The sequence below is a fragment of the Denticeps clupeoides genome, unplaced genomic scaffold (genome assembly GCF_900700375.1).
Source record: "Denticeps clupeoides unplaced genomic scaffold, fDenClu1.1, whole genome shotgun sequence".
Lineage (NCBI taxonomy): Eukaryota > Metazoa > Chordata > Actinopteri > Clupeiformes > Denticipitidae > Denticeps > Denticeps clupeoides.
In genome coordinates, this window is record NW_021630108.1 from 126,859 (window position 1) to 153,550 (window position 26,692).

General features: G+C 43.4%; 2 protein-coding genes across 3 annotated transcripts; both read right to left on the reverse strand.

Moving 5' to 3' along the window:
* Positions 1 to 5,271: 5,271 nt before the first annotated feature.
* On the reverse strand, positions 5,272 to 10,723 carry LOC114783674 (serine/threonine-protein phosphatase 4 regulatory subunit 2-B-like). The gene is made up of 9 exons (XM_028969191.1): positions 10,588 to 10,723; positions 9,819 to 9,900; positions 8,554 to 8,724; positions 8,027 to 8,120; positions 7,866 to 7,903; positions 7,559 to 7,633; positions 7,319 to 7,453; positions 6,929 to 7,224; positions 5,272 to 6,671 (listed from the first exon to the last, which is right to left on the reverse strand). Exons 1-9 carry the CDS (start codon positions 10,619 to 10,621, stop codon positions 6,289 to 6,291), a joined length of 1,308 nt encoding a protein of 435 aa, XP_028825024.1. The 5' UTR covers positions 10,622 to 10,723; the 3' UTR covers positions 5,272 to 6,288.
* An 833-nt stretch (positions 10,724 to 11,556) lies between these two features.
* Positions 11,557 to 26,568, reverse strand: LOC114783677 (glucoside xylosyltransferase 2-like). 2 transcript variants are annotated; one of them, XM_028969201.1, is made up of 7 exons: positions 26,188 to 26,568; positions 22,732 to 22,927; positions 19,169 to 19,300; positions 18,828 to 19,079; positions 17,398 to 17,521; positions 13,905 to 14,077; positions 11,557 to 13,201 (listed from the first exon to the last, which is right to left on the reverse strand). In XM_028969201.1, the coding sequence occupies exons 1-7, from the start codon at positions 26,442 to 26,444 to the stop codon at positions 13,022 to 13,024; spliced, it is 1,314 nt and encodes a 437-aa protein (XP_028825034.1). In that variant the 5' UTR covers positions 26,445 to 26,568; the 3' UTR covers positions 11,557 to 13,021. The 2 variants fall into 2 exon arrangements, with proteins under 2 accessions (XP_028825034.1, XP_028825033.1); XM_028969200.1 differs by having other exon boundaries at positions 22,732 to 22,930; positions 26,188 to 26,567.
* Between the last annotated feature and the right edge of the window lie 124 nt (positions 26,569 to 26,692).

Consider the following 26,692-nt stretch of genomic DNA (forward strand, 5'->3'; position numbering starts at 1 on the left):
TGTGGAAGAGCCAGGACCCCAGGAGCTTCTACAGTCAATTATGCGCACTTCATCAGGCTCTCAGGGAGGCTGCAACCTACGTAGCCAACTCTGTCATCGAAATCCGTGCATTACTTCAAATGCTGCCACGCTTTTCTGAATCTACTTGGGGTAAACCGTTAGGTAACACATGCCTAGAAATACTCAAGCACTTTCCTTATGCATTTTAATCGTATCTATATTTATCTGTGGTCACAAACCAAAAATGACGTTTTAATTTCATCATGCCTGTATCTCCTTCTTCAGATAAATAGCAAGATGACAGTCACCCCTGTCGGTGTCTCCCGCCCGATGCACATTTGAACCCCTGTCTTCAGCGATTTCCTATGTTCCTGTGTATATAAGCCTGGCTTATATCCTGTCTCCACAAGGTGAAGCTTGTGCGAGTGTTGCTTGTGCATGTAAGTTCTGTCTTAGCCCTCGAGACGCTGGTAATAAAACAAAATTGTCTTGCGCTTCCCTTCACGCAACGTCTGTGCATTTGCAAACAGCCACATTGAACACAACAGCCTAATTCTCGATAATTCTCACCACGCAGTAGCAACAACAGCTTCAAATAACAGTCATCGCAACACTACCAGGACTGGACGTTACCACGAGGACCACGCAGCCTCATCGCCGCTTCAGTCGAAAAATATAATTTACAGAGCATGATCCTCCCACTGTGAATTCCAGCCAACGTTCCATGACACATAGGGTTTCGTAACTTTGTAGATCCTGACGGTCATAAAACCGTCCCGTCAGATGCCTTTCTGCAGGCGATTTTTCTCTCTTCTGCTTCTCCTCCCCCAGTGCTAACTGTGACACAACAACAGCCCAAACTATTCTACATTCTCTGATTGCTTTTGCAACAGAGGTGTTGATGAAGCTAGGAATCACAAGAGCATTTAACCTTTTTCACGCCAATAAAAACGAGAAGGGAAGTAAACACAAAGGAAAGGAAATCAAATTTTTCATTATAGCAGTTCATTATACTGCTTCTTGGATGATCATGTGTAGGAGCACAATATTTCACTAACAACCATAATAGTAATATAATAGCGATAATAAAAATAAAATGTGGCTTTAGAATGGCTATGTTTTCAGGAACATCAACAAAAGACCTGCCAGAACTGCCACGCCGATGTATTTCACTGCTATAACTACGCATGTGACAAATGGCGGGCCACATCTGCCGTTCACTCGCCTGTGCTCAGTTCTCCTTTTCAATGTTTTTTTTTAACTCAAATTCTAATTTTATTTGTCACATGCACAGTCATACACGGTATGATACACAGTGAAATGCTTTAGCGACCGCTACAGACCGCAGTATTGCAAATATTGCAAGTACACAATGAACCAACATGCAAATATTGCAAACATAACCAAATAACATAACATAAAATATGTGTAACAGGTAGGGGGTGAAGGTAAAAAAGTTTTTTAAAAATTATGTCATGTAAACCTGTGTAAAACAGGTGCCAGATCTTGAAGTTGATAAGATCAAAAGGTGTAAAAAAATAAAAAAAAGTATGTGGCCCTGTCGGATATAAACAGTTCAGGCTTTAAATTGCTCAAGTGACCTTGTTGTTTCTTTTTTACGGTGGGCCTGATGACGCCACTCACTCACTCAACAATTAGCCGGCTCTGGCGTCTCAGGGACTGTTGAAGCACGTCGAAAGAGTCATGGCTGTGGGCACGGCTGCTGAAAATATGCGCGTAAAACACGGGAGCCGTCCAGGAGCCTGCGAGACTTTGAAGACGGTTCAGGTTCGTGGGCGTGAGTTCAGCTGGGATTGGGCCGGAGAGCCGGACGGGCACGTCTACGAGTCGGCCTCCTTGTTTACTCCCCGTCACCCGCTAACACAGCGAGAACAGGTGTCGTCCTGATTTACGACACGAAAGCGATCATTTTCCTATCGCTTCGTCTAGCAGCGCCGCCGTGTGTGTCTGTCTTTCATGTTCAAAAAAGTGGGAAAGGTACACGGCAGGGACGGATTTTTCGCTCGTAATGTCCACATAATGACGGGCGGGTAGAGGAAACTCGACGCCCACTCTCACGTTTGATGCCAGTCTGACAGGTTAGTGGCAGTTCAAACAACAGTTATGTGAGAACGGCGCCACTTCTCACCCCCGCAGCAGTCGGAATACAACGAACCCCGGGGCCCGAGATCCCGCACAGGCCCACCCCGTAACCATTAGCGTGCGCTGGCTCAAAACTAGACGTCCCACCCCGTCTGGTTTCTTTACGGATAGTACATGGCGTCCAACAGTCCCCTGTTTGCCTGGACAATAAAACTTGACATTGACCCAGAAACCAGGCAACTGTTCTGATCTGAGACCAGTCTGGCATGCAGACATCTCGCGTGCTAATCCATGTTGTTTGTGTGGATTTTTCTGATGAATTCATTTCATGTCAGATTAATTAGTTACAATTGGTAATCGTTTCATTTGGACAAACATGCCACACACCCGTGCTAACAGCACCAAGATGCCTTACGAAAAAGTGAATAAATGAAGTGCTTGTTATTGTGATACACAGCACAGCACACGGTGACACAACGAAATGTGTCCTCTGCTTTTAACCATCACCCTCGGTGAGCAGTGGGTGGCCATGACAGGTGCCCGGGGAGCAGTGTGTGGGGACGGTGCTTTTGTTCAGTGGCACCTCGGCGGATTGTGATTCGATCCGGCGCCCTTCTGATTATGAAGCCGCTTCCTTAACCGCTAGGCCACCACTGGCCAACTCTCACATTTGATGGGTTAATCCTTCATTTCTGTTTCCATGGCAAGCAAGGGCGTGGCTAAGAGTTGAAGATGGTGATGACGTCTTTGTCTATCTGCTAGTTGTAGAAGATTCTATTTTGTTTTTATTAGTGCGTTAACACCATTTGTTACATCAATTTGTAACCCATGTCTGCAACCTTATCCCAGTCCCTGACTGTTAAATGGTTGTATGTTCTAATGGTGGACATGATTTAACTCAAAAGTCTCTTTTGGTTGAGATAATATAACATCATAAAAATAAAAATAAAGAAGGTGAAAAAAAAGGCCCACTCTGCCTTATCAGTCTCTTTAATTAAAAGTACTGAACGAATCAATACAATGAGACCAAAGCCAGTCTGTGACTCCAATACTCTTCATTCCTAAACTTCATTTAAAATGACTTCGCCGAAGAAGCAGCGGTGCGGGCTCGCGCCGAAGGGCGCAGAGGGCCATGAAAAATCCCCGCGCCTCGTATCAGCCGCTCCAGGCAGACAGTCGGCGTCTCCATTTCAGGGAAGGCTAATCGCGTTAGTCCAGCCCTAGGAAACTAAACACCACCCTCTATTGGATGACACGGAGATTGTGCGTTGGCACGGCTGACCCCTCTGCAACAAGTCAGGACGGAAGACCCCCTTTTAAGTTTTTGACGGCCAAATAGGCCTGCACTTCTTCCACTTTTTGTTGAAGGGTTCAATTTGGCCAGAGCTAAAGGTCAAAGGGCATTCATTATTTTTGTGTTTTTAACTGTTTTACTTTTACAGCACATTACATTCAAAGCAACAATGTTTTTACACTGACAAGGGATTCTTTAGACCTTCATACTGTTCATTTTATTAAATCAATTTGTCCAAAGCTTCCTACTGCTTACAACCAGAATGACATGTTGCTTTTGTACAAATCTGTTGATCTTCTATTGAGAACTGATTCCTTTTGAAGACATCACCATAAGGTCAACATAAGGTTGTGTTCTGTACTACTTGATAATACTGTCATTCTTATAATTGAATTAAGGAAAGTACTTTTTTTTTTTTATCAAATAGCCTAATTGGTTTTCACTTTTTGAACTTTTGGTTTCTTCACAGCGCTAAACCAGATCAACAACTGCAACAGCAAAAGAGAACTTCTCCCACATCTGGCAAATGTTTGCACCACAATTACACAATAAAAATGTCTTACACCACCCCATACTAAACTAAAGGTGTTTAAAATTTCAGTTCATTATTGAGAATGAGCAACTGAATCCCTAATAACACTAATAACCCTAGCGCACGAAAGGTCATTCCAAAATGGCCTTAAATCTTTTTATTGGTTCGTTTATAATTTACCCTTGTGCTCCGATTAGAACACATCACATATAATTAGCATTTAAATTAGACTTCAAATTAGTCTTCAGATGCAGATAACCACAACAGTAATATATAATGTTGTGATAATACAGTAGCACCACAATAGTCCACAATCACTACCGACTGATAACATGAAGCAGCCTTCACTGCGTCTAATCCAACCTTTACTGCTTGATAACATGATTGCCAGTGAGAAAGCAGCACAAATAACATGTAAAATGCTTGTATTTCACTCATTGCATTGATTGTATCTCCTTTGAAACAGGGCAGGTAAATGGTACATGCGTGGTGTATTTTAGGCATAGTGAGCAACTACTATAGGAAAGGAATAGAGTAGAATTCTTCAACTAATCGATCACTTCTCTTAAGTATCTGTTTCTCTTGTCTGCACTTTATATTGTGTCCTGGCTGCTGTGTGCATGAGTAGAGGACTGAAAATCCACAGATACGCCCTCAACGCGTGGCCTTTCCTGCTGATATTCAGGCTCAGTAACTCCTCGTTCCAAAGTCTGTTTCAGACGGCGAGTATACATTCAGTAACAGCCCGTGCCACGTATGAGGCCGGATCACATTACGGCCCATCTGAGTTAAAGCCTCACCCTATTCCCTCATCACAGCACTGTATTTCCCAGCAGACTGGCACCCAGAGTCTCTAGCTTTACATCAATGCAGGATTTACGTGATTGGTGCGAGAGGAAAACTAGAGGTCAAAACGAGAGGTCAGTTACATACTTGATAGTAAAAGATTTGTTCAAGATTCATTTAAGATTTGTTATGAATATGTGTGATATTTTCTTCTGTGAACACCGAAGCCAAGGTATCGTGTCAGAAACCCCACTCCTTTGTACCACACTATTTCACAACTCACTTGAAAGCGGTTGAACACACAAAAACAAATCTGCCAACTGTAATGAATCTTCTGTACCGAAAACTTTATTTACACGGTATTGAAAGGACACGCATTCAGGTATACACCAAAAAAAGAAAAAAAAAAAAAATACAATTATTCTTGAATTCACAGAAGCAGTGAACACATTTTGTAATCTACAAAAGTCTACTATACAGAAATTTAAAAATTCTAAAAAAAAAAAAAAAAAAAAAAAAAAAAAAAAAACACATCTTGGAGCCAGTTATTGTTCTGTCAGTGAAAAAGCGGTCACAGGGCACATTACACAGGTCATAAATTGTGCATACAAACTGCCCCACCCAGAAAACTGGCAACCAACAACATTTTTTTTATTTATTTATTTTTGTTATATTTATTTTTATTAATCAAAAATAGGTTATTAAATTGAAATGTCTATAAATTAAGGTCAATGAATTAACTCAACGTTGTAATTTACATCTGACATCAAGTAAAAGTCGCCATGTTAGCTTTCTCCTTCAACACAGATGGGCAGTGGTGAAAAAGTGCGACTCATCTGAGATACGCTGAAGCTGCGAGCCACGCCTCTTCTCCTCCTGCTGCCCAAGAACAAGCAAATGAAAGGAACACCTAGCATAGCTTTGCCACTGGCTAACAGAGTTTTGCCCTGGAGCTTAGAGGAGAGGGAACACAAGGGGTACAGCAGACTCAGAGGAACAGTAGAATTTCGAAACATTTGTAGTACCCTCCCTTAGACAGAAGGCTTTGTACAATAGAACAAATGGAAAAAAAACATGCCAGGAAATGAGTGGAGGGAAAAAAAAAAAAAAAAAAAAAAAAAAAAAAAAAAGTGCTGAATCTTTGGGGGTGACTGCATATATTACTTAAAGGTCACCTTTACCGATCCTAGTGTGATGATTTATAACTGCGTTGGAGTAGAGAATTAATGTAGATGAACATGGCAGTAGTATTGATGATCCATAAAAGAACTTTGAAGATAACTTTGAAAAAAAAAAAAAAAAAAACGTAAAACCTTGAAAGTATAAGAAAGGAGTAGTAGTAAAGGAAAGGAGATTCACGTATTAAACCCAAAGAGGAGTGGCCATGGAGACTCAGGCCCTGTTAGACCAAGGCGCTACCGGCGGAGTACAGATTAGGGTAGGGAACAATGGAAGGCAACTCTGGCATGTTCCTCATGTCAGATAAAGGGGCTTTTTGGATCAGAGTTGAAGCCCCAGATGGGTCAATGGGGTGGGGTTTAGTAGGTGAATGGAGAGCTGGGGGATGGAGTCTTTATTCCTGCTCCATGGGCTCCTCAGCCGAGTTCTGTGGGTCTGAGGACAAGGCGCCCTCTGTTGGGGGTTGTGTGGTACTGTCAGAAGGGGCAGGGCTGGTATCCTCTCCCTCCTCACTACTACTGCTGCTGCTGCTGCTGCTGCTGCTGCTGTTACTGCTGCTGCTGACTGGCTCGCTGCTCTCAGTTCCCCCGTCAGCCTGCTCCGGGCTGGACGTTGCATCTGATGGCGCCGTCTGCTCCGACTGGTCCATGTCACTGGCCTCGTCCGAAGAGCTTGAGCCACACGGCACCTCCCTCTCAGCACGGGCCTCAGTCTCAGCCTCTTTCACTGCTTCACAGCTTTCTTCTGTGGTAGAATCTGTCTGGGTACTGGAGGGCTCTGTAGGACAGATAGTCAGTCAGCAGAGACAATTGCTGGTAACCAGCTAACAAGCTTCATATCATATGAGCAGCTCATTTCAATGACTCAAAACTAAGACAAGCCCTGGTCAAGGCATATTTTACTAATACGCAACACTGATCATCCCAATGTCTGAAATGCAAGAACTTTTAACATTCTTATCCAACAGACACGCATGTCCTTACATCACTGGATCACAGCTCATATTAGTATTTGCTTGAGATGTAAAGTTCAACCTTGGTAATCTGATGGTGTCACAGCAGCTACGTCAGCCTCTTCTCCTCTCTCACTCTTCTGTGACACGGAGGACGGAGACTCTTCCTCCGACATGTCTGAGGAGCTCTCAGCATGCACAGACTGGAGTGTTCCCCCCGCCGATTCCTCCTCTTCTTCATCATCATCACCTTCCTCTTCCTCTTCATCAATCTCATTCAGGAACTTCAACCTCTTCACCTCTGGCTGGTCGTCCTCCATCTCCTCATCATCCTCCTGATGTTTACTCTTTAATGCACCTTCTGCCAAGGAAGTTGTGCTAGAAAGACATATTCATGAAAATTATCAGCATTAAATTTAACGAGTTCCAAATTCAGCAGTATAATTTGGGAGTTTTTGCATGAAGACAGTACCTATGGAGTTTGCTGTGACCTGAATTGGGGTCTTTATTTTCTGTGCTGTCTGGCAGACCGTTTGTGGCTAAGGAACTGGACAAGGAAAGCTTCGGTCGTGTGAGTGGTCTAGGAGTCCCAGGGCCATTCGCCTTCCTGGGGGAGAAACAGAATAAGGGGTCAAACAGAGGGGACAGGCTGCTACAAATGGTAAGGGGGGGAGAAAAAAAAAAAAAAAAGTCCTTATTTTATTTAACATACCTCTCTGTTAAAGTGGGTGGATTCCCAGGCACCATCACACCATTCATTCTGTTCACACCAAAGCACCCATTTCTCCTTCACAGGTGGAGAAAGAAAAATGAGCCTTTATCAACAAAACCGTACAGGCCTGAGTAAGACTGAGAATCCTACATCATCTGGGTAATCACAAAAACAAGACCAGTAGATGCCACTAAATACAAAATTCTGTTACAAATTTAAATTAGTCCAAGTATTGTAATTAGTCTTAAATTTAGGCCAATACAGTAATTCATTAATCAAAAGAATGGGGGAAATATCAGTCACTTACTCAGAGGTGGGATGTACACAGCTGACCACCATCACATTCTAAGAAAAGCAAAATCTACCATTACAAAAATGGCACAACAAACGCGGCTGTTTTCACAAATGTGTCAGACCATCCAAATCTGACAAACTACTTTATTTAAAGAGTTCTCTAAGCGTTCCCACCTTTTCCAAACCTCTGAGGAACTTTTCTGTTCCTGTATAGTTTCTTTTGGGCTCTGTAAGCAGCTCACACAGGCGTTGGATGGTGAAAGGAATTCTAAATGATGACGAAAGGAAAAAACACAGTTTATTTTAAATACACCAAACAAAGCTCTAACAAAAGCTTCAAAATATTTTCCACTTTTAAAAACTAAAACCATCAATTCAGATGGGTCGTTGAATCTATTGAAGTAGAACCTCAGATGCATTTCCTTGTTTGCTATGAGAAAACAGCTTTCTGGTAAAATGGTGATTGTGTTTAGGTGATTGTAGAATTGAAACCATTCCAACTAGTCCAACTTAAAATAGTGGATATTTAAGACAATTATACTTCAGTTTATCGGAATGATAAAAGGACCTAAAATCACTATCACAAAAATGCAGCAATCAATGTGCCAAAAAAATTATAATAATGTATACATAATAAATAAGCAATAATTAGCCATAGGAATCAGCAATTAATTTAATTAATTAAATTAATCAACACTTACCCAGTATATCCATTAACAATCTTTAGAATCCGTTCTTTCATCTCATCAAAGGGAATGCACTCCACGTTGGGGTTGGATGGGCCTCGCTGTTCTGGGGCAGAAGCCCTAAAATCATCCATCACTTTTTCAAGCTTGAAGAGAAAATAGCTCTTGAACTGGGACCACTGAATCCTAGGAAGCAAAAAAAACAAACACACACTTTATAAGACATAGCAGTGAACAAGTTGTAATATTTAATCATAGAACAGAATTTATTTCATGTGCTATACACAGCATTTGATATTTATGAACACACATTATAAATGCTGCAGATCAACAGTCCGCAAACACCAGGCCATGGAACATTTGCACTTGAAATTGGTTGTTGCATATTAACTACTGGGGCCTGCATTGTGTTTTACCAGGAAAAAGACCAGATCATCTCCTCTCTTGCTCCTCTTAATCACACTTATCTCCGTTATAGTTTTGATCCTGAATTAGTTATGCCCACAAGCTAACCCGAGCTGGAAGAGTTCGAAACTTCCACGGATCCCTTGTGCATTACGAAGAGCAAGAATTTATCATCGCTGTACAGGAAACCCCCTGTATCCCTTAGTACAGTGGTTCTCAACTGGTGGGGCACGCCCGAGTAGGCTACAGGAAGGGAGGGGGAAAAATGCAAAAAAAAAAATTGGAAAATTTTGAAATTTAACTGTAGTATGTCAATTTAGTTTATTTGTGTGTGCTGCGCTCATAGAAAACGGCGCTCATTTGTTTGATTTCTCCTCGAGAAGCCTCTAAAGTTTAAGGTCCTTGCACCCTGACTGAGTCCGAACTGTCGTATTCATTTTTCATATTCGTAATTTGGTGGCTCTCAATAGTCAAAAACACCCTGCAAAATATTTGCTACGGATACGAAAAATGCCAAAAATCAAACCATACGAATTCATTTTTATGATGGACGGACATTGCAGAGGCTGCAAACGTGAAGTTGTATTCCGTTTTTGGGTGTACTGGGGCCCCAACTGCAATGAACCAGGTTTGGGGCAGCTTGCAAAAGGTTGAGTACCCCTGTATTAGTGGAATAACCCTCATGATCGCTACAAAAAAAGCATAGGAAGGCTATCCCCACAAAACCTGACTTACTCCCCTCCTTGTTCCAGGCAGTGCAGGACTTACTACACTGTTTATGTGGCTCGCTAATCGGGTCATGGGTTGATCTTGTTGTGCAACAGCTCCCTGCCTCCTACTACACAGCAGCACGCCGGCGGGAAGGTTCTACTTACTTGGTCTCTCCTGTTTTGGCGACGTGACACAGGAACTGGTCGAGCGCAGTGGAAACCTCTTTCTTCCCCTTCTTCTCAAAGCCTGGGACGCAGGGGTCTTACCATTAAAAACGTCAATTCACTTTCAAGGCATTGCAATTACCTTTTTTTATTATCAACGCAGCCTGCTAAAGTTAATTTGTTTTAACGCCGGATCGAAATGTAAACCCATCTTACCGGCAGAAACGATTCGAGCCGGAAATCTAACAGGCTTGACACTACAGACGAACTGTAAGTGGTTACGAGTGGTGGCAGTAAAGCCGCCCGACCGCCTTCACACCAGACCGAGAACATGTTGGGTAGAACGAAACCAAGCGGGTTTAATTGTATTAGTGTCTGCAACGACCACACATCCAGTCTGGAAAGTTATATTACTCGGCAAAATGAAGGTCTCCTGCAATGTAGGTGGCTAAGCTGGCTCTGTTTTGCCAGTGTGAGCAGGCTAATAGCCGGCTTTCTGCGCGCTTAGCGGTAGCCAAGTGTTTTCCATCAAGTCAGCAAGGTGCTCGTATAAACGGACAGTGGCTTCTGCGAAACGCCACGACGCTTCGAAACTTAGAGCGACGCGGCGAGTCTAAACAACCGCTGAGAGTTAAAAGGTTCGCAAAGCTAACCAATTAGCCCGACGGCTAACTAGCTAGCGTTAGCCTTAGCCTAGTGGAAAAAGCAAGATCTCGTTGTTCGACTTCAGCCTAGACACCTCGAAAGGAGAACACGGGGAAATCATCACCTTTCACGGCTTCCAAAAGGGTGTCGATTTCCATGCTCGGCGCTATTTGGTTAACCTAGAGTCCAGCCGGAGAAAGAGTGCTATCGGCCGCCTAGAGACAAGCAGAAAAAAAGTGGAAAGGAAAAAATATTTCAATATGGCGCTCGTGACGTCACGGCCTGCCGAGGACTGACAGTACAGGTGGCGTCTGGAATATTATATAGAGTTCCGTTATAATGTATAGATTATTATATAGAGTTCCGTTATCATATGTAGAATATTATATAGAGTTCCGAGTTAAGTATATAAACACTATGAGGCAGTATGGATATACACTTGAAAACTACGCTGTTTTTTCAATACAATTTGCTTCACCAGATTCGGTACAGACTCCAGGTAAAAGGTTTCTATTCTATTCATGACGGCCTGATGTTTTAAAACGTCGAGAGTCTTTGCTCTCAGACTTGGTAATTGGCCAATATTTAAAATAGCATTTTTGCAACCGTGTCAGGCAACAAAAAAATATTTTATTATGACAAAGCATGAAGGTGTTTAATGGATGTTTTTGTATTAGAAATTACTCATTTTGCTGGACAAATAAAATTCCTTATGTAGGAAATGAATAGGAATATCACAGGAAATAAATACCGTATTGGTCCACTAAAAATATGTAATAAACAACATATAATGTCATTTATAATGCATTTACCACTGAAACCTTTACTCAGATTTCTAAATGTAACATTAGTTTTGTTCTAATATGTAAATATAGTCAGAAAAAATAGTAAGACATACAGATTTAATACTGTTGACTTGTTGTATACTGAGGTAACATGATTTAGTTCCATGTATCAAAGACAGTTGAATGAATAGACAAAGCATTCATTTCTGGTAGTAATATGAAAAACATATTCTCTTTATTGCAGTTCATGCTCTTTATTTCATTTTCTTCATGCAACAATATAACTGACATGTCTATATTACAAAAGTATACATTCATATACAGAATCTGTGGTTCCCTTATTATAAAAAAAAAATCCCATATTTATAATTTTTCTTGCCTGCTTCCAGTTTGAAAATAAGGAGATTTGAACAATGCTATAAATGAACAAAGAGGTAACTGAAGACATGATTTTGCAGTGGAGTTCACTGACACGCGTCGTTACTGTTACGTAATATACATCACATCTTTCATGAATTCACAGTAATACAATAAAAACATGGTTGATGATATGAACAGATTGAAAGTCTTATAAACATCAGATAGTTTAAAATGAAACTGCAAGGTATCTTAATAAGCATTGGACAATGATGAGATGCGTCCTTTTGTAACAAACTGGCACTTTGACAAAACAAACAACATAAAAAGTAGGTTTTAATACTGATATTTAGCAAGTGTTCTGTACCTCAGTGGTCACATATAAAACTTGTGAGGTTGTCTTCACATTAGCATGGAGTTATCATTTACTATTTAAAAGGATCTGATTTATCAGTGATGAGGAAATGGCAGCTCCTGAAGTAGGCCGACATTAATATTATGAACACAGTGAACAACGTGTCATATATCTATAACCCATAGAATTGAGCCAAATCAATGTGTTTTTTTAATGGTTGAAATAAACATCATCATACATATAAATATGTTTCAATATAAATAATATCCAATCGTATGTTCTGTCTGTTCTATGATTATAGTGATTATAGTAAAATGTTATGGTAATAAGAATTTATGACGTATAACCACAAATGCATTATTAAGAAGGATAACATGACTTGGATGAGTGCAAAAATCTGAACTAGATTTTTTTTTCTGATGCCTGAAAATTCCAATAAAGTTATTTTTCTAAAAAGATTGTGCACATTTGGGGCCAGATTTGTGGTGCTATAAGAAATTATAGTGCATGTGCTAATGTAACATTAAGTAATCTGTATATTGCAGAAGGAGATTGTAAACACCCACCCAGCCACAACGTTTGAAATGGAAGAGATGAATGACAGCTCTCAAACACCATATTTTCTCGTTTGAAATTACTTAAACCCTCTCCGTTTTCTTGGATTCTAATAGCCCTTAGGGCTGTGTGTGAACATCACAAACAATTTCTGCAATAGTCATCTTGGGACACCCAGGTTGAGCTTTAATTCTCACTGGCAAACACTACCAGTACCCTATAGGGCCTCCAAAATACCCACAAGGTTTTGAGTAACATTCATTTCAATTTTAAACCAGCTATGTTCTCAGATCTTAAAGTTTGAGTATTTTACACAATAAAACATGGCTTTCCACACTGGATTCCAGCATCTTACAATGTCCAAACCTCAGAAAGTTGTCTGGGTTTCTGCTTCATCAGAAGTTTGAACAGATCTGGCGTTCGGGTGCTGCACAGCACTTACCCCTGCCATTGTCACATCTTTCACAGAAAGACTCCCGTTGTTTGTGTAGGAAAAGATATAGTGGTTACTCGGGTGGAGCTTTCACATGCCTGATGACCTTCCGTTCGTATACAGTCCTCATGGTCTTCTCCACCTGCTTTAGAAACACCTGAGGAATTCGACCGCACAGGGTATTGACGGTGTCCAAAAACTTTGTCTGAAGAGGGAAGAAAAGGGACTGGAAAAGGTTCTCCTCTAAAGGATACTGTAAACCATGAAAAAAGCAAAAAAAATAACTTGTATTAATATGCAAAATAGTAATATGTTTTAAAAACCTGCAATATTGAGATATAGGACCATTGTTGCAAATATAAATCTTTCAAATGTGAGGATGTGATGCCAGGTTTCATGGCGGGCTGGGAAATATTTTTTTTCTACTACTCTACCACTACTCAAGGAGACACTGAAGGAGAATAAGATATGAACACTACGGGCACTGACTTCTAATAGACTTTTCTCCCTTCTTTTAAACTGCAGACCAACAAAAGCAGTGCAGCAAGACAAATACATCAATTATCATGTTCAAAGATCAGACCCAGCATTCTAATTGGAAATAAAAAAAAAAAGACTAAATCTCCGACCATTACTCTATATTATGTAGTGTATATTATAGTTGACCAGATAAAAATATTTGCCTGACTGAACATTTTCTATATATATATATGTATGTGTTTGTGTGTGTGTGTGTGTGTGTGTGTGTGTGTGTGTGTATATATATATATATATAAATGGATATTTATTTTTTTTTTTTTTAAGATCTCTGAGCCTCTTTACTGAAATAGCTATGTAAATATACAATATAACATTTGATTATTTTAATGATTATTTCATTACAAAATTTATTGATTGTCAGTCCTAATGTGTGTGCGTTTAATAATTCAATTCACATGTTGCTTTTGATAACTCACATCATGGATAGCATCATACACTACTTTAAAGGCTGGTTGCTTATCGTCATGGTAAACACCACGGTTCCCATGCAGGATGGACACGCCCTCCTCCTCTGCTCCTCTGCAGTTGCTACCATACATGCAGTGGTCAGGTCTGTAGTTCCACTGGCATGGGAAAGTGTAGAGTGACTCTAAACACACACACACAACTACCTGAACAAACTAGAAAATAAACACATGTACATACATTAACAAAATATGGAAGGAACTGAACACTGTCCACTAGAGAAGCAGACTGTGTGACCACTGTACCCACATTTTTTTCACTCTTTGTTATATTGCAGCAATTTTTTGCAATTATTAAAGTTCTTTTTTTCCCTCATTATTGTGCACACAGCACCCCATAGACAGAAAAACACAAAATTGTTGACATTTTTGCAGATTTATCAACAAAGAAAAATATCACATGGTTCTAAGTATTAAGACCCTTTGCTCAGTATTTTGTAGAAACACCATTTTTTATCTTTTTTGGGAAAGATGCAAAATGTTTTTCACACACGGATTTGGGGATCCTCTGCCATTCCTCCTTGCAGATCCTCTCCAGTTCTGACAGGTTGGATGGTAAACGTTGGTGGACAGCCATTTTTAGGTCGCTCCAGAGATGCTCAATTGTGTTTAAGTCAGGACTCTGTGTGGGCCATTCAAAAACGGTCACAGAGTTGTTGTGAAGCCACTCCATTATTTTAGCTGTGTGCTTAGGGTCATTGTCTTGTTTGGAAGGTAAACCTTCATCCCAATCTGAGGTCCTGAGCACTTTGAAGAAGGTTTTTCGTCCAGCAAATCACTGTACTTGACTGTGTAAGAATGGACATCGCAGGAGCCTGTTTTTGTCTTGCATAACAGATGTCTGCAGGGGGAAGTGTGACATTCCTGTGTCGATGGTTGTGGGTGAAGATTCGACACCCCGGTTTTTACATGCCTTTTGTCCGACATCAACGTGTGAAGTATCAGCCGTCAGGACCGCCCACCCTCTTTGTCTTCCCCAAATGGGAGGCACCGGGGGGGCGTGACATCAGAAACAACAGGTTCTGATTGGTCAGTGACAACTTCCTGTAGGCCAGTGACAACCTCCTGTAGGCCAGGGGTATAAAAGTCTGCACACATGTGGAAAGAGGGGCTCTGGGCTCTCTTGCTCAGAGGTTTTTCCATCGGAAACCGGAAGGTTTCTGAGTCTTTCTCTCCCCCTCTTTTTCTCTTCTCCCTCTTTACTCTTTCTTCTCATTTTTACTTTCTCTGTAACCCTGGTACCTTTTTACATTCAATATTCACATGTAACCACAATAATTATTTACAGGTGTTAATAAATTAGAAACTGTTCATTTTTAACCTCTATTGTGCCATGCCTCTTTCTGCCAGGTAACATCAAATTGGAGTGGTTGAATACAGTGCTTTGTGTGGAGGGAGAAAGAGTTTTTTTCTACACACTCTATTCTCTTCTCCCACACCACATGGTCTTCATGCGTTTTTTACAACTGCATTCATCTTTCCCACGATAACAACTAGTCGTCCTGTCCCTTCAGCATGATGCTGCCACCACTGTGCTTCACTGCTGGGACTGTATTGGACAGGTGATGAGCAGTGCCTGGTTTTCTCCACACATACCACTTAGATTTAAGGCCAAAAAGTTCTATCTTGGTCTCATCAAGGATCCTGTGGTCCTTCAGGTGTTTTTTTTTAGCAAACTCCATGTGAGGAGAGGCTTTTGTCAGGCCACTCTGCCCTAAAGCCCTGAGTGGTGGAGGGCTGCAGTGGTGATTGATGTTTTACATCTTTCTTCCATCTCCCAACTGCATCTCTGGAGCTCAGCCACTGTGATTTTGGGGTTCTTATTTACCCCTCTCCTCTAATAGCTCAGTTTGGCTGGACGGCCAGGTCTAGGAAGGGTTCTGGTTGTCCCAAATGTCTTCCATTTAAGGATTATGGAGGCCACTGTGTTCGTAGGAACAGAAATTATTTTTGTAACCTTGGCCAGATCTCTGCCTTGCCACAATTCTGTCTCTGAGCTCTTCAGGAAGTTCCTCTCACCTCATGATTCTCATTTGCTCTGACATGCATTGTGAGCTGTAAGGTCTTATATAGACGGGGGTGTGGCTTTCCTAATAAAGTCCAATCAGCATAATTAAACACAGCTGGACTCAAATGAAGGTGTAGAACCATCTCAAGGACGATCAGGAGAAATGGACAGCAACTGAGTTATATATGAGCGTCACAGCAAAGAGTCTGAATTATTATTATTTAAATTAATAAATCTGCAACAATATCAACAAAATATTTCTGTCAATATGGGGTGCGGCTGTGTGTACATTAATGAGGGGAAAATGAGACTTTTCAAGTCTGCACCTAAGTATATCACTGCTGCTGGAGGCAGGAAAATGTTGCGCGCCATGAAAGTAATTGTCATTGTAAAACACTGAGGCACCGCACACAACAAAATGTGTCCTCTGCATATCCTTACTGTCACCTTCATTTGAAATGATAATATGCCACACTGACACCACAGACATTTGATTGAAGATAATCTGATGATCTGCATATTTAATTATGGGTTAATTAAGCCACCTTGGAAAAGCACTGCAGGTCCCAACAAGCAGGGTTAACAACTTTATTTTGCAATTCTAGCAATCACTTTTTAAAATTCCTTCTACATTACTGATGACTGAAGTGGATTTAATGGTCAAATCAGTTCAGGATCTAGTAGTTTCTTTCTTTGTTGGGCATGAGCCAGACAGGAGGAGGGTCTGGCACGCATTCATAATTCAAAAGACATCTTCACGACACAAATGCAAATGAGACATTCCACAAACATTAACTGGCCATGGACAAAGATGCCTGGAATGATCTCAAAAATGCCTTGAGCTCCCGTTGTGTTTTATTTCTTCTTCTACAGACCACAATTTTTTTTTTTGTACTTTTGTACTTTTTTTTCAATCAATTCGGATGCAGCACGACTTGTGTCTCAACTCTCCTATGCTCCTCTATTCATCCTTATATTTGTGCAAGTACACATCCTAAATTCTATGGTTCGCAAAGAGTCTGGCATTCAGATTTTTTTTTACTATTATCCTCTGTGCATCGTGACTATAGCCATTAGTTTTCCCAAATAAAATTATTTATATTTGAATGACCTGTGTTTAAAACTGGAATAAGACAAACAGTGGGCCAGTGGTTGGCCTAGCACCTAGTCTGTAATGAAGCAGACCCGTGATCGTGAAGTTGCCAGTTTGAATACCAAACCGCCAAGGTGCCACTGAGGTGCAACTGAGCAAAGCACTGCCCCCACGCACTGCTCCCCGGGGTGCCTGTCATGGTTGCCCGCTGCTCACCAAGGGAGATGGTTAAAAGCAGAGGCCACATTTCATGGCGTGCCCTGGGTGCTGTGCTGCAATATATTTCACAATGTCACTCACTTCACTTTCAACCAGAAAGATACATGTTAAAGGGCTAGAAATACCTGGGTTGTAGTGGAAGATGATGTTCAGGAGGTCTTGGTCTCCCCAGGTGATGTGGTTCTTGTACTTCTGGTAAAGAGGGTGAAGCAGATCTTCCCAGGAAAGGCCTGTAGCAATCATGCTGTTCTGTCAGATCAAGGCACACAATATAGCATATCAAGGGAAACATTTTCGGCTTTCAAAAATATCGGAATGTATGGCTGACTAACAAGAGAAAAGACTTCTATTCATTATTTCCAGTTCCATCAAAAAAGAAATGGTAAAGGAGGGGAGCACAGAAATGCTAATTTGAGTTTCAGAGACTTCTCTTCCTTGAAGTGCAATCACTGGCCTTTAATGATAATGGGCTCTAAGAGACACTTCCCTACAGGCAGTGAGTGCGAGTGGGTGTTTATTTAGAATGAAAGGCTATGGACAAGCAAATCACTAGCAGGGATACCAAAGCAATTAAATATGAGATTATAAAAAAAACAGCCTCTTGACTGCTCTGCATGATAGGAGTGAAATAAAAATATTTCTGAGAAAGCTGGTTTCAGAAAGCAGGCTTCAGTATTTGGACCATTTGAAATTACCATTACCAGAATTACTCTGCTTCAGACGCTCTCTATCTTATCCCACTCACTCATGTCCACAGGAATTTCCCCTAGTGGTACAATAAAAATCAAACTGCACCTGATGGGGAGGAGAGCTACAAAGATGGAAAACCAGACAAACACAAGAGAGACTGAAACATCTAACCTCAAGGCATAGTAATGAATCAAAGAAAATCTAAAGTAAAACAGGGATTTTAATTGACATGGTTTTTGATGAATGCTGATCACTGTGATATCACTTTTAAAGCATGTCATTCAGTACTGCATTTACATTTAGTAACGCAGGAAAATAAACATGCAGTGAAACACGCAGAGTTTCACTCTGCTCCAATACACAATGCACATGTTATTCTACCTGTGGGTTGTGTAAAAGCCATTTAAAGGACATTTAAAACATATCAGTCATTTCCGGTCCCACCTGTTAAGTTAGACCAGAATGTTTTCATTACAATTTTGATAAGTTAGGCGATATATTGTGCAAATATGTTGATATATTTCATTGTCATATTATATGATTATACAGTTGGCAGAATTATCATTGATGCAGCTGCTGATTCTGAATAATGGTTTGGTGAAATGGTTTTGTTACTTGTTTGGTATTTAACGTGATTGTTTTTGTTATTAAGAAACATTGCAGCACAGCACACGGTGCACACAATAAATGTGTCATCTGCATTTAACCCATCACCTTAGTGAGCAGTGTGTAGGGACGGTACCTTGATAAAAGGTTCGGAACTTGAACCCGCAACCTTTCTTAGCCACTAGGCCACCACTGCTGTATGCTTAGGAATTGTTCTTAAAAGTAGCCTATTAAAGATTTAAAACAACAAAAACCTTACCTTGAACAAAGTCCCACGAATCCTAGTAAGATTCATGAGCATGACGCCGGAATTGACCCCCGTGACTCCAAAAAAAGGGTGGCGGGCAAAGCGGCTATACCATCCGATTTTGGGGATTTCATGCTCTGGCGCCATGGCTGCCAACTGTGTGCTATTGAAGACTTTGAAGAAGCTCCAGATGTCATCCATTGGCCGCAGAAAAAGCACATCTGTGTCCACGTACAGAAGAGCATCCACATCCTTCAGGATGACCTAATAACAGAGCAGGCATTGGTCACAAGGCTTATTCTAACAGCATAGGTTTATTCTACAGACGATTTAAAAATCGTCGGGGGGCTTACTGGAAGAAAGAGCCTCTGGGCGGCACAGGGTTTAAACAGCTTCTTCCACTCCTCTGCGTTGCCCACTGAGAAAGTAATGGGGTACAACCTGTACTGGAATTTGGAGGAGAATGGACGGGGCCACTGGTTCAGCTAGAAGAGAAGGTGTCATTATTCAACTATGACATCAACTGTTCCTCCACCAGAGGTTAAATAAAGTCAAACAAACACGGAAAACAACGCCCTGCAGCACAGCACACGGTGACTCAACGAAATGTGTCCTCTGCTTTTAACCATCACCCTTGGTGAGCAGTGGGCAGCCATTACAGGCGCCCAGGGAGCAGTGTGTGGGGACGGTGCTTTGCTCAGTGGCACCTTGGAGGTTTGTCAATTGAACCCACAACCTTCCGATTATGGGTCCACTTCCTTACCTGCTAGGCCACCACTGCCCCAGTTCAATCTGGGCAGAATTTATTATTCAGCTCCACTCAGCAGCAGAGTTGAACAAGAAGGCATAGTTCAATATCTGGGCATAACCAAAATAAAAGGCCACACTGACGTCAACAATTCTCCTGCCATAGTACTGTCTTAGAGCTGCACCAATATCACACAAATTATTAAGCAATTTGTTTAGGAGGGAAAGATCACAAAATGGCTTTTTTTATTTCAAAGGGTCTGACTCAAGTAATTTGATGGTTTAGGGGGAATACATGTGTTTTTGAGGACCCTGCATCAGTTTATAAAACTGATTCAATTTAAAAGAGTTTTGAATGAAGGGGCTCTCAAATTATCCATCTACTGTAGTCAACTTTTCCCCACTTACATGCACAAATCAAGAATTACCATTAAAATACCCAGTTAATAGTGAACCCATCATTCAAGTTACAACACAAAAAGTAAACACTTCATCGTGAAACTCATGGACATTAATGTCACAGTAATTTTGATGGTTCGGTTTTAATAAAACCAAATCACTTCAAATAATTATTTAATCATTTACAATCATTCCATCCAAGAAATCAAAGAAACCACTAAAATGAAAACATTGAAAACTGATGTGTGTATGGAAGATTCTGACTGCAAAACCCCCGTTCTGAAAAACAGCTCTCTGCTTATGTTCTCTACAGAACATAAGCAGCTAACATACATCCACTCTAGTGTTAACTTCACAATCCCATGTTCCAAACAACACCAATGTGTGTGTGTGTGTGTGTGTGTGTGTGTGTACATTGCATTGTTGCCAGGAGCTAACTACAGCATGACAAATGTCTGATGTTTTCATAAGAAAAAAAATCCAAAAAGGTCAGCCAACAACCTCCATATGGCTAAGAAATGATAAATGGCAGGTCAGCACTGCATATTCCGATATAAAATATGAACTGATGCAGATAGAAAATGTTGCACGATGTTCCAGTGGCCAGAGAACTCTGAGAAATGGCTTGAAAGTGCTCAGGGCTTAGCTTTCATTCGTCCTTCCTTCCATTTAGTAAGAAACCACACCCAGTCCTTCAGAACATGAAAGGACTCTAGACTGTATTTTAAAAGCTCTAAGACCAGCACAATAATTAAATAGTAACAAAATAAATAAATGGACAGATAGAGTGATAGCAACTGGAAATGATCTTGGAAACGATTAATTCCAATACAGACGTTGTTTTTTTTCCTCTTTTACTTCCTTATACTCATAATGCATTACAGCAAAACCCATAACCCACACTGCACCCCACTGTGCATATGTAACACCACTGTTGAGGAACTCCATGGCTACCTGAGACTGAGCCTGTAGAGAAGATCTCAGGCCATTTTGAGTAAAGGTCATAGGCAACCACTAGAAAGCGCTGATGATATGGGACACCCTGGAATGGCCAACAGAGGACAGCTGCCATGGTCCAGCTGCAGTGGCGGGGGTGTGGGAGGACCCGTCTTTCCACTGACAAGGCAGGCTGAACAGTCCTTCATCGCAATTTCAAAGGCCACCAAACCCTGTCACAGCAGCGCTACTTGACTTCTACAATGTCAAGGTGTCCCTCATGAGCCATGGCCAGAATGCGAGGCTGTATAGGCTGCCAATGATGACTGCCCTCAGTCCCTGTAGCCGGAGCGGCCTGTGCCCCGCGCCTGACGATGCGAGTAGTGTCATCAGAGCCTGGTGGTCTGTGGTGAGTGAAATGCAACCACACGTGCCACCGCTCACATGCCCAGACAGAGGCCAGCGCCTCCCACTCCCCAAACGAATACTTCCGCTCTGCCAGAGTCAGGGACCGGCAACGTGCCACGCTGGCACTCAGAATGGACTGCACCCAGTGCTGCTCCAGAGCCATCACGGGTCAGAAAAGTGGGGCAAGAAAGTGAGCAAGCACCGGTGGCGAGGTAAGTCGGACTTTTAGATGATGGATGGCTGAGGAGCAGCCTGGGGACCCGGTATTCAGAAGTGCACACAAAGGGTCTGGGACTCGTAGAATAACCTCCACGTTAGAATGTAAAGGCGTGATTTGACCCCATTTAGTGCAAGACTGTGGCCTCATCATATGATGCAGGGGTCGGGCGGTGCACCACAATGTCATCCAGGTAAACCACTACTCCCAAAACTGCAGCAAAAATGGTGGACATGGCGGGGGACCTAGGGGCAGAGCTGAGGAAAGCGTCATTTTGCGGCTCTTGGGATGCAGAGGAACCTGTCGGAGGTCTAGTTTGGAGAAGACAGTAGAGGCGTGGAATTTAGCAGCCAGTTCTTCCACAATAGACAGCGGGTACTTGTCAGTGTTAACTGACCCGATGTCTTCTTCCGGGCTGGCACCAGGTTGGAGACCCAGGGTGAGGCATCGAGCCACTCAATGATGCCCATCTCGAGCAGGTTGAGGAGGGGCTGGTGGTTAAATGCAGTGAGACATCCAAGGCCAGTGAACAGAGAGGGCCAGCGCTGCTGCCAAGGCAAGCCCACCATCCACTTCAACCGAGTCCATCCCACTAGGTTAGCCCCATGGCAAATTCATGCTCTAATACTAAAGAGGTAAAGAAATAGTGCCCACCAGGTCTGTTTTGGAATTCCCAAAACCAGGAGCTCACAGTCAGGGCAGAGGGCATGATGAGGAAAAAAACTGCTTGACAGTGGACAGGTTCAGTAAGGAACATGGAGTCCATGTATCCAACAGCAATGGAACCCCATCTAACCATCCCATAAACCTTTTGAATGGGAGAAATGCTGCAGTAACTAAGTGAATTGTAGTAGATGGCGCTGGAGAAGATGACCTCTGAAGGGTGCAGGACGCAAATTCAATTTGAGAAATGCCTGGGTCAGAAACTCCAAAGCATTCAGTGCAATCATCTGTGTTCATTCAGTGATCACCTTGACTCAGCATCCAGCCAATCAAGTTACGCTTCTTGCAGTTGAATTTCTGACCCTGAATTTCACGAGTTGAATTTGAGCATGCAGAATATTTACAGTGAAATTATTTACAGCAAAATATTCACGAACATTGTATAAAAATTAAAAAAAATTCAAAGGCTAATAAAATGTCTAAGTCAGATGGAACATGTTTTCTTCCATACAATATACACACAAACAAAATTTAAATATCTCATACCCCTTTTTCGAAATGTGTCGACAGTTCTTGTTCGGCAAAGATGTGAAGCTTGATTTTCTTCACGCTGAATAGAAGTGCAGATTTAACCATGGTGAGCGTCTCATCCAGACGATTCCCACAGGCCACCACAGCCAGATGCATTACTTCGTCTGACCCTCTGCTCTTTGACAGGGCGTGCCCCGCCTCGCTCTTCGGCCTGCTGGAGGAAAAAAGTAAAAAAAAAAAAAACCTTCATATCTTACTTCTCATATCCACTTGGTTGAAAACATTCACGCTTTTAGTATGATATCTGCACGGCAAGTTGGTGTAAGTGTTGCTAGCCCATCCACACAGGCCTCACCGTTGCTATAGCAGAGGGTGCCGCACAACTCAAAGACTATGCATGCAAGCATGTTTCTTATTTTCACTCATATTAAAGAAAAAACGACGTCAGTCACGTTCTGCACCCCGTTTTCCTCTCCAGTTGCTTCAAAGGGCTGCTTTTGTCAAACGTCCAGAGCCGCGGTGAAGTGTGTTTGCCATCTGCAGTGTGTAGATAGCGGCACTGCGCCCACCGCTGAATTCATGTCTTTCTGCATAAACAGCGCACATTCAAAAGCCACGTCCGAAGGCTCAAAAGCCATACTAATAAATAAGGCGTCTGATTGGCTGAAACACGGCCACCGCCGGTGTCAGAAACAGATTACAGCCGGCTGTTCACGTGCGGGCCGGACATTTCAAGCTCTCAAGCGGGCTGACGGAGATTCTCGCGAGGTTGCAGTATCTCGTTCGTTCGGGGAAAAAAAATAAAAAGTGTCTGTCTCTCCGTCGCCTTTTCCCCGGGTGAATGTAGAGCGCCAGAGAATCCCGTCAAATAAACCGGGGGCAGCGCCGCACGAGCTGCCACTCCCACCGCCGCACAGGGAGAAGTGAAGGAACGCAATCAAAACGGCCACGAAGCGCACTGTCACATGACCCCGGAGGCGGTGCCGGGTTCGACGGGGGAAGAGCGCGGCCGACCTCATGCGCGACACTTAACGCCAATGAGGGGGTCTGAGGGAAACCAGCCAGCGACACCGTGAAGGTGAAACGTTCATTTTGCCCGGCGCGGCCCCTTCTGTACATCAGGGATTTTCTTTTCACTCGACGGCCCGTCGTCACAATGTCCTTGTGCAACGCTGTGTCCTCGCCAGCCGTCCTCCCAACGTCTGGACACACTCTGGAGGGAGACCGGGAGCCCGCTCTGTGTTTTCACAGGCCCGCAGCCGCGACTCGGTGCTCGGGTCGAGCCGAGGCTGGAGGCTGGAGTAAAATGGCAAGCCAGAAGGTTCCGGCTGGCCCGAGGGTCTCCCTCAACTCACTTCGTTTAATCAGACAGACAAAGCCCGCTGCGTGCTTCTCGCTCGACAGGACATTCGCCGGTCTCCAAGTCCCCGTCTTCCTCGGCACTGTTCATTTACTAATATGAGCTCTCGTGTTCTCAAATAAAAACCTTGCAAAAACCTTGCAGCAGTGGCCATTATTTCTACTTAATAACACAAAGTTGAACAGGACTTGTGTTTCACATTAATGAGTCACATGACCATAGGGAGGGAAAGTGTTAACTGGGCACAATTTGGAGAACAGTAAATTTACGCTGTTATACACTGTACACCGACTACTTTACACTGAAGATGTGACACAAATTGTCGTATCTTCAGCGTTGTCCCAAGGAAAGATATAATAAAATATTTACAATGTGAGGGGTGTAGTAGCCTAGTGGGTAACACACTCGCCTGTGAACCAGAAGACCCAGGTTCAAATCCCACTTACTACCATTGTGGGGGGCGGGGACTGGGGTGGGGGGACTGTCCCTGTAACTACTGATTGTAAGTCGCTCTGGATAAGGACGTCTGGTAAATGCTGTAAATGTAGGATGTATCAGGTGTGGGACACTGCCTAAAAATGTGTCCTAAATGTCCTAATATTTTCTGAAACTTTAATGATTATAACTGGACCATGCTTTTTAAATCAATGTCAAAATCCTATGAGGTTGCAATGTGCCTGTCCAGTGTAACATGGCTGCACATATGTGAAAATTACATCATGTGATGGGATAAAAGATTCCCTTACCACTTGATATTTTCATGATGGGCAAAGAGATACCTCCAACTGAATCATCAAGAGAACCGTAGAAGCTCCACCAAAATGTTCTTTGTTAATTTAATGATTTCCCCTCGGAAAGACTCGGGCTGTTCATGCCTGACCGGCACCTCAGAACCGTAAAACTGAAGCAGGAAATCTCCTTTCTACGATGGCAAACACAGCTCTCGTCCACAGGAAGTGATGCAGGCTATTTGGGGACGAGCGGGACAGGAAACCTGCCAGATGCTGACCAGCGGGGAGGATGAGGTCGGGAAATTAAAAAAGGGGGAAGGGTTAATCAAGGATAATCAAGGATTTTTTTTATGAATAAATAAGCCCAATAAGGCATCCTCTCCCCCGACGACGCGTGCCCTCACCATCCTTCCTCTCCTCTTTTGGTTATTATTGTCACCGTCACCGCCTCGCATGGCCTTTCAGCATCTGGTATTTCCGCAGAGCGTGTGCATGGGCGTGGCGCCCCGGCATTCAGATAAAACGTGAACTTTGTAAAAGCGTACTGTACACCCGGTTGTATATACAGTCGCCCGAGAAATTCGAGCGTCCAATAGAATAACTTCCCCCACCGATCTGTAATTACAGCGGTGTTAAAATGGAGAACAAGGCCCCCATGTGGAGTTTTCAGACTCTGTGACCTGAATAGGACATTCGCGATTCTCGTGAGGGTACGTGCTTGGCTAATTAAAACCAGCCATTCAATTCAGGTTCGGGTTCATGATTTCGCTGCTAATTCCTCTCAAGGTGACCTTGGCCTAATCGCCGGCCGAGGAACCCGGCAAAAGATGAGAGGGCCTGACAGAAGTTGAAGGCACGGGGTGCGGATGATCCTTCACCACCGCCTCCATCCATCACAGCCTGGTGGAAGGGCGCAGGCTGCAGAGAGAAGGAGGTGGCCGTGGTGAAGACCGCACTCCTGCCACTTCATCTGACGCTGTCTGGCCCTCAGGGCGCCTCCGGTCGTCCCTGTCCGGTCGTCCTTTAACGCAGATCGACGCGGCGGAGCGCCATTCCAACAACAGGGTCACCAACAACGTCGCGCTGCCCGCAGCGAAGCTGTTAAAAGCGGCGTGTCGCGAACAAAGGAAAAAGAGTTGCGGAAACGTTGCGCGTGGGTTACTTTAGGAACTAAGTTACAACTCCGTCCGAGAAGGAGCGCGGCGTCGCGATGTTTCTGAGGGAACTGGCGGGCGCGAAGTTAACTCACTACTTCCCTGTTTAATCCACGCCGCCGGCCGTGCGGGGTTTTTCCGGGCCAGCGTTCGTGTTTATGTACGCGTGGACTCGGCTTTTCACCGAGTTCCCGGCCGGCATCGCGAGATTTGGACGCGCTCTTACCCGAGCCTGGCGAGCGCGTCCCCGCCTCGGCTGCCCGACCTCCGCGCGTCGCCGCGGACCGGGCGCGATCCCTGGTGCGCGTCGCCCGGCTCCCCCGGAGACCCTCCGGCCCGCTCGGCCGAGGTGAGCGGAGCAGAGTCGCCTTTCCCCGCTTGCTTCAAGGGGGGCTCGTCCGCGGCGTTGCCCCCCAAAAAGTACAAAAGTAGGAAAAGTCCGAAGCACAGGGCGACCACCGCGACTCTGCAGTGGATCCTCATGGCGAGAGTTCCTCGGGCCGCGAGTTGGCGCCGCCGCTCATGGCGCCGAGGCGGCTCTCGAGTGTCGACGCGACATCTGGCCGCGACTCGTTCCGCCGCGGAGAGTCTGCGGCGCGGCGCCTCGGAGCCGCCGAGCGCCCGTAGGAGGGTCTTCAGCGGCTTACCGTAAAATGCAGAGCAGCAGGGGCAGCAGGCAGTGTGGAAATCAGAGGGGAGCTTCACTACGAGTAGAGTAGAAATTCCCAAAC

What these genes read in the sequence shown, in the direction of transcription:
- LOC114783674 (XM_028969191.1), bottom strand. Translation starts at nt 10,621, where the DNA reads ATGGAAATCGACACCCTTTTGGAAGCCGTGAAAG. An exon ending in CCTTTTGGAAGCCGTGAAAG is followed by an intron (nt 9,901 to 10,587) that starts GTGATGATTTCC and finishes CCTGCGTCCCAG; the next exon opens with GCTTTGAGAAGAAGGGGAAG. An exon ending in TCCTCAGAGGTTTGGAAAAG is followed by an intron (nt 7,904 to 8,026) that starts GTGGGAACGCTT and finishes TGCTTTTCTTAG; the next exon opens with AATGTGATGGTGGTCAGCTG.
- LOC114783677 (XM_028969200.1), bottom strand. Translation starts at nt 26,444, where the DNA reads ATGAGGATCCACTGCAGAGTCGCGGTGGTCGCCCTGTGCTTCGGACTT. An exon ending in CCCAGAGGCTCTTTCTTCCA is followed by an intron (nt 19,080 to 19,168) that starts GTAAGCCCCCCG and finishes CTCTGTTATTAG; the next exon opens with GTCATCCTGAAGGATGTGGA. An exon ending in CATCTTCCACTACAACCCAG is followed by an intron (nt 14,078 to 17,397) that starts GTATTTCTAGCC and finishes GTGTGTGTTTAG; the next exon opens with AGTCACTCTACACTTTCCCA.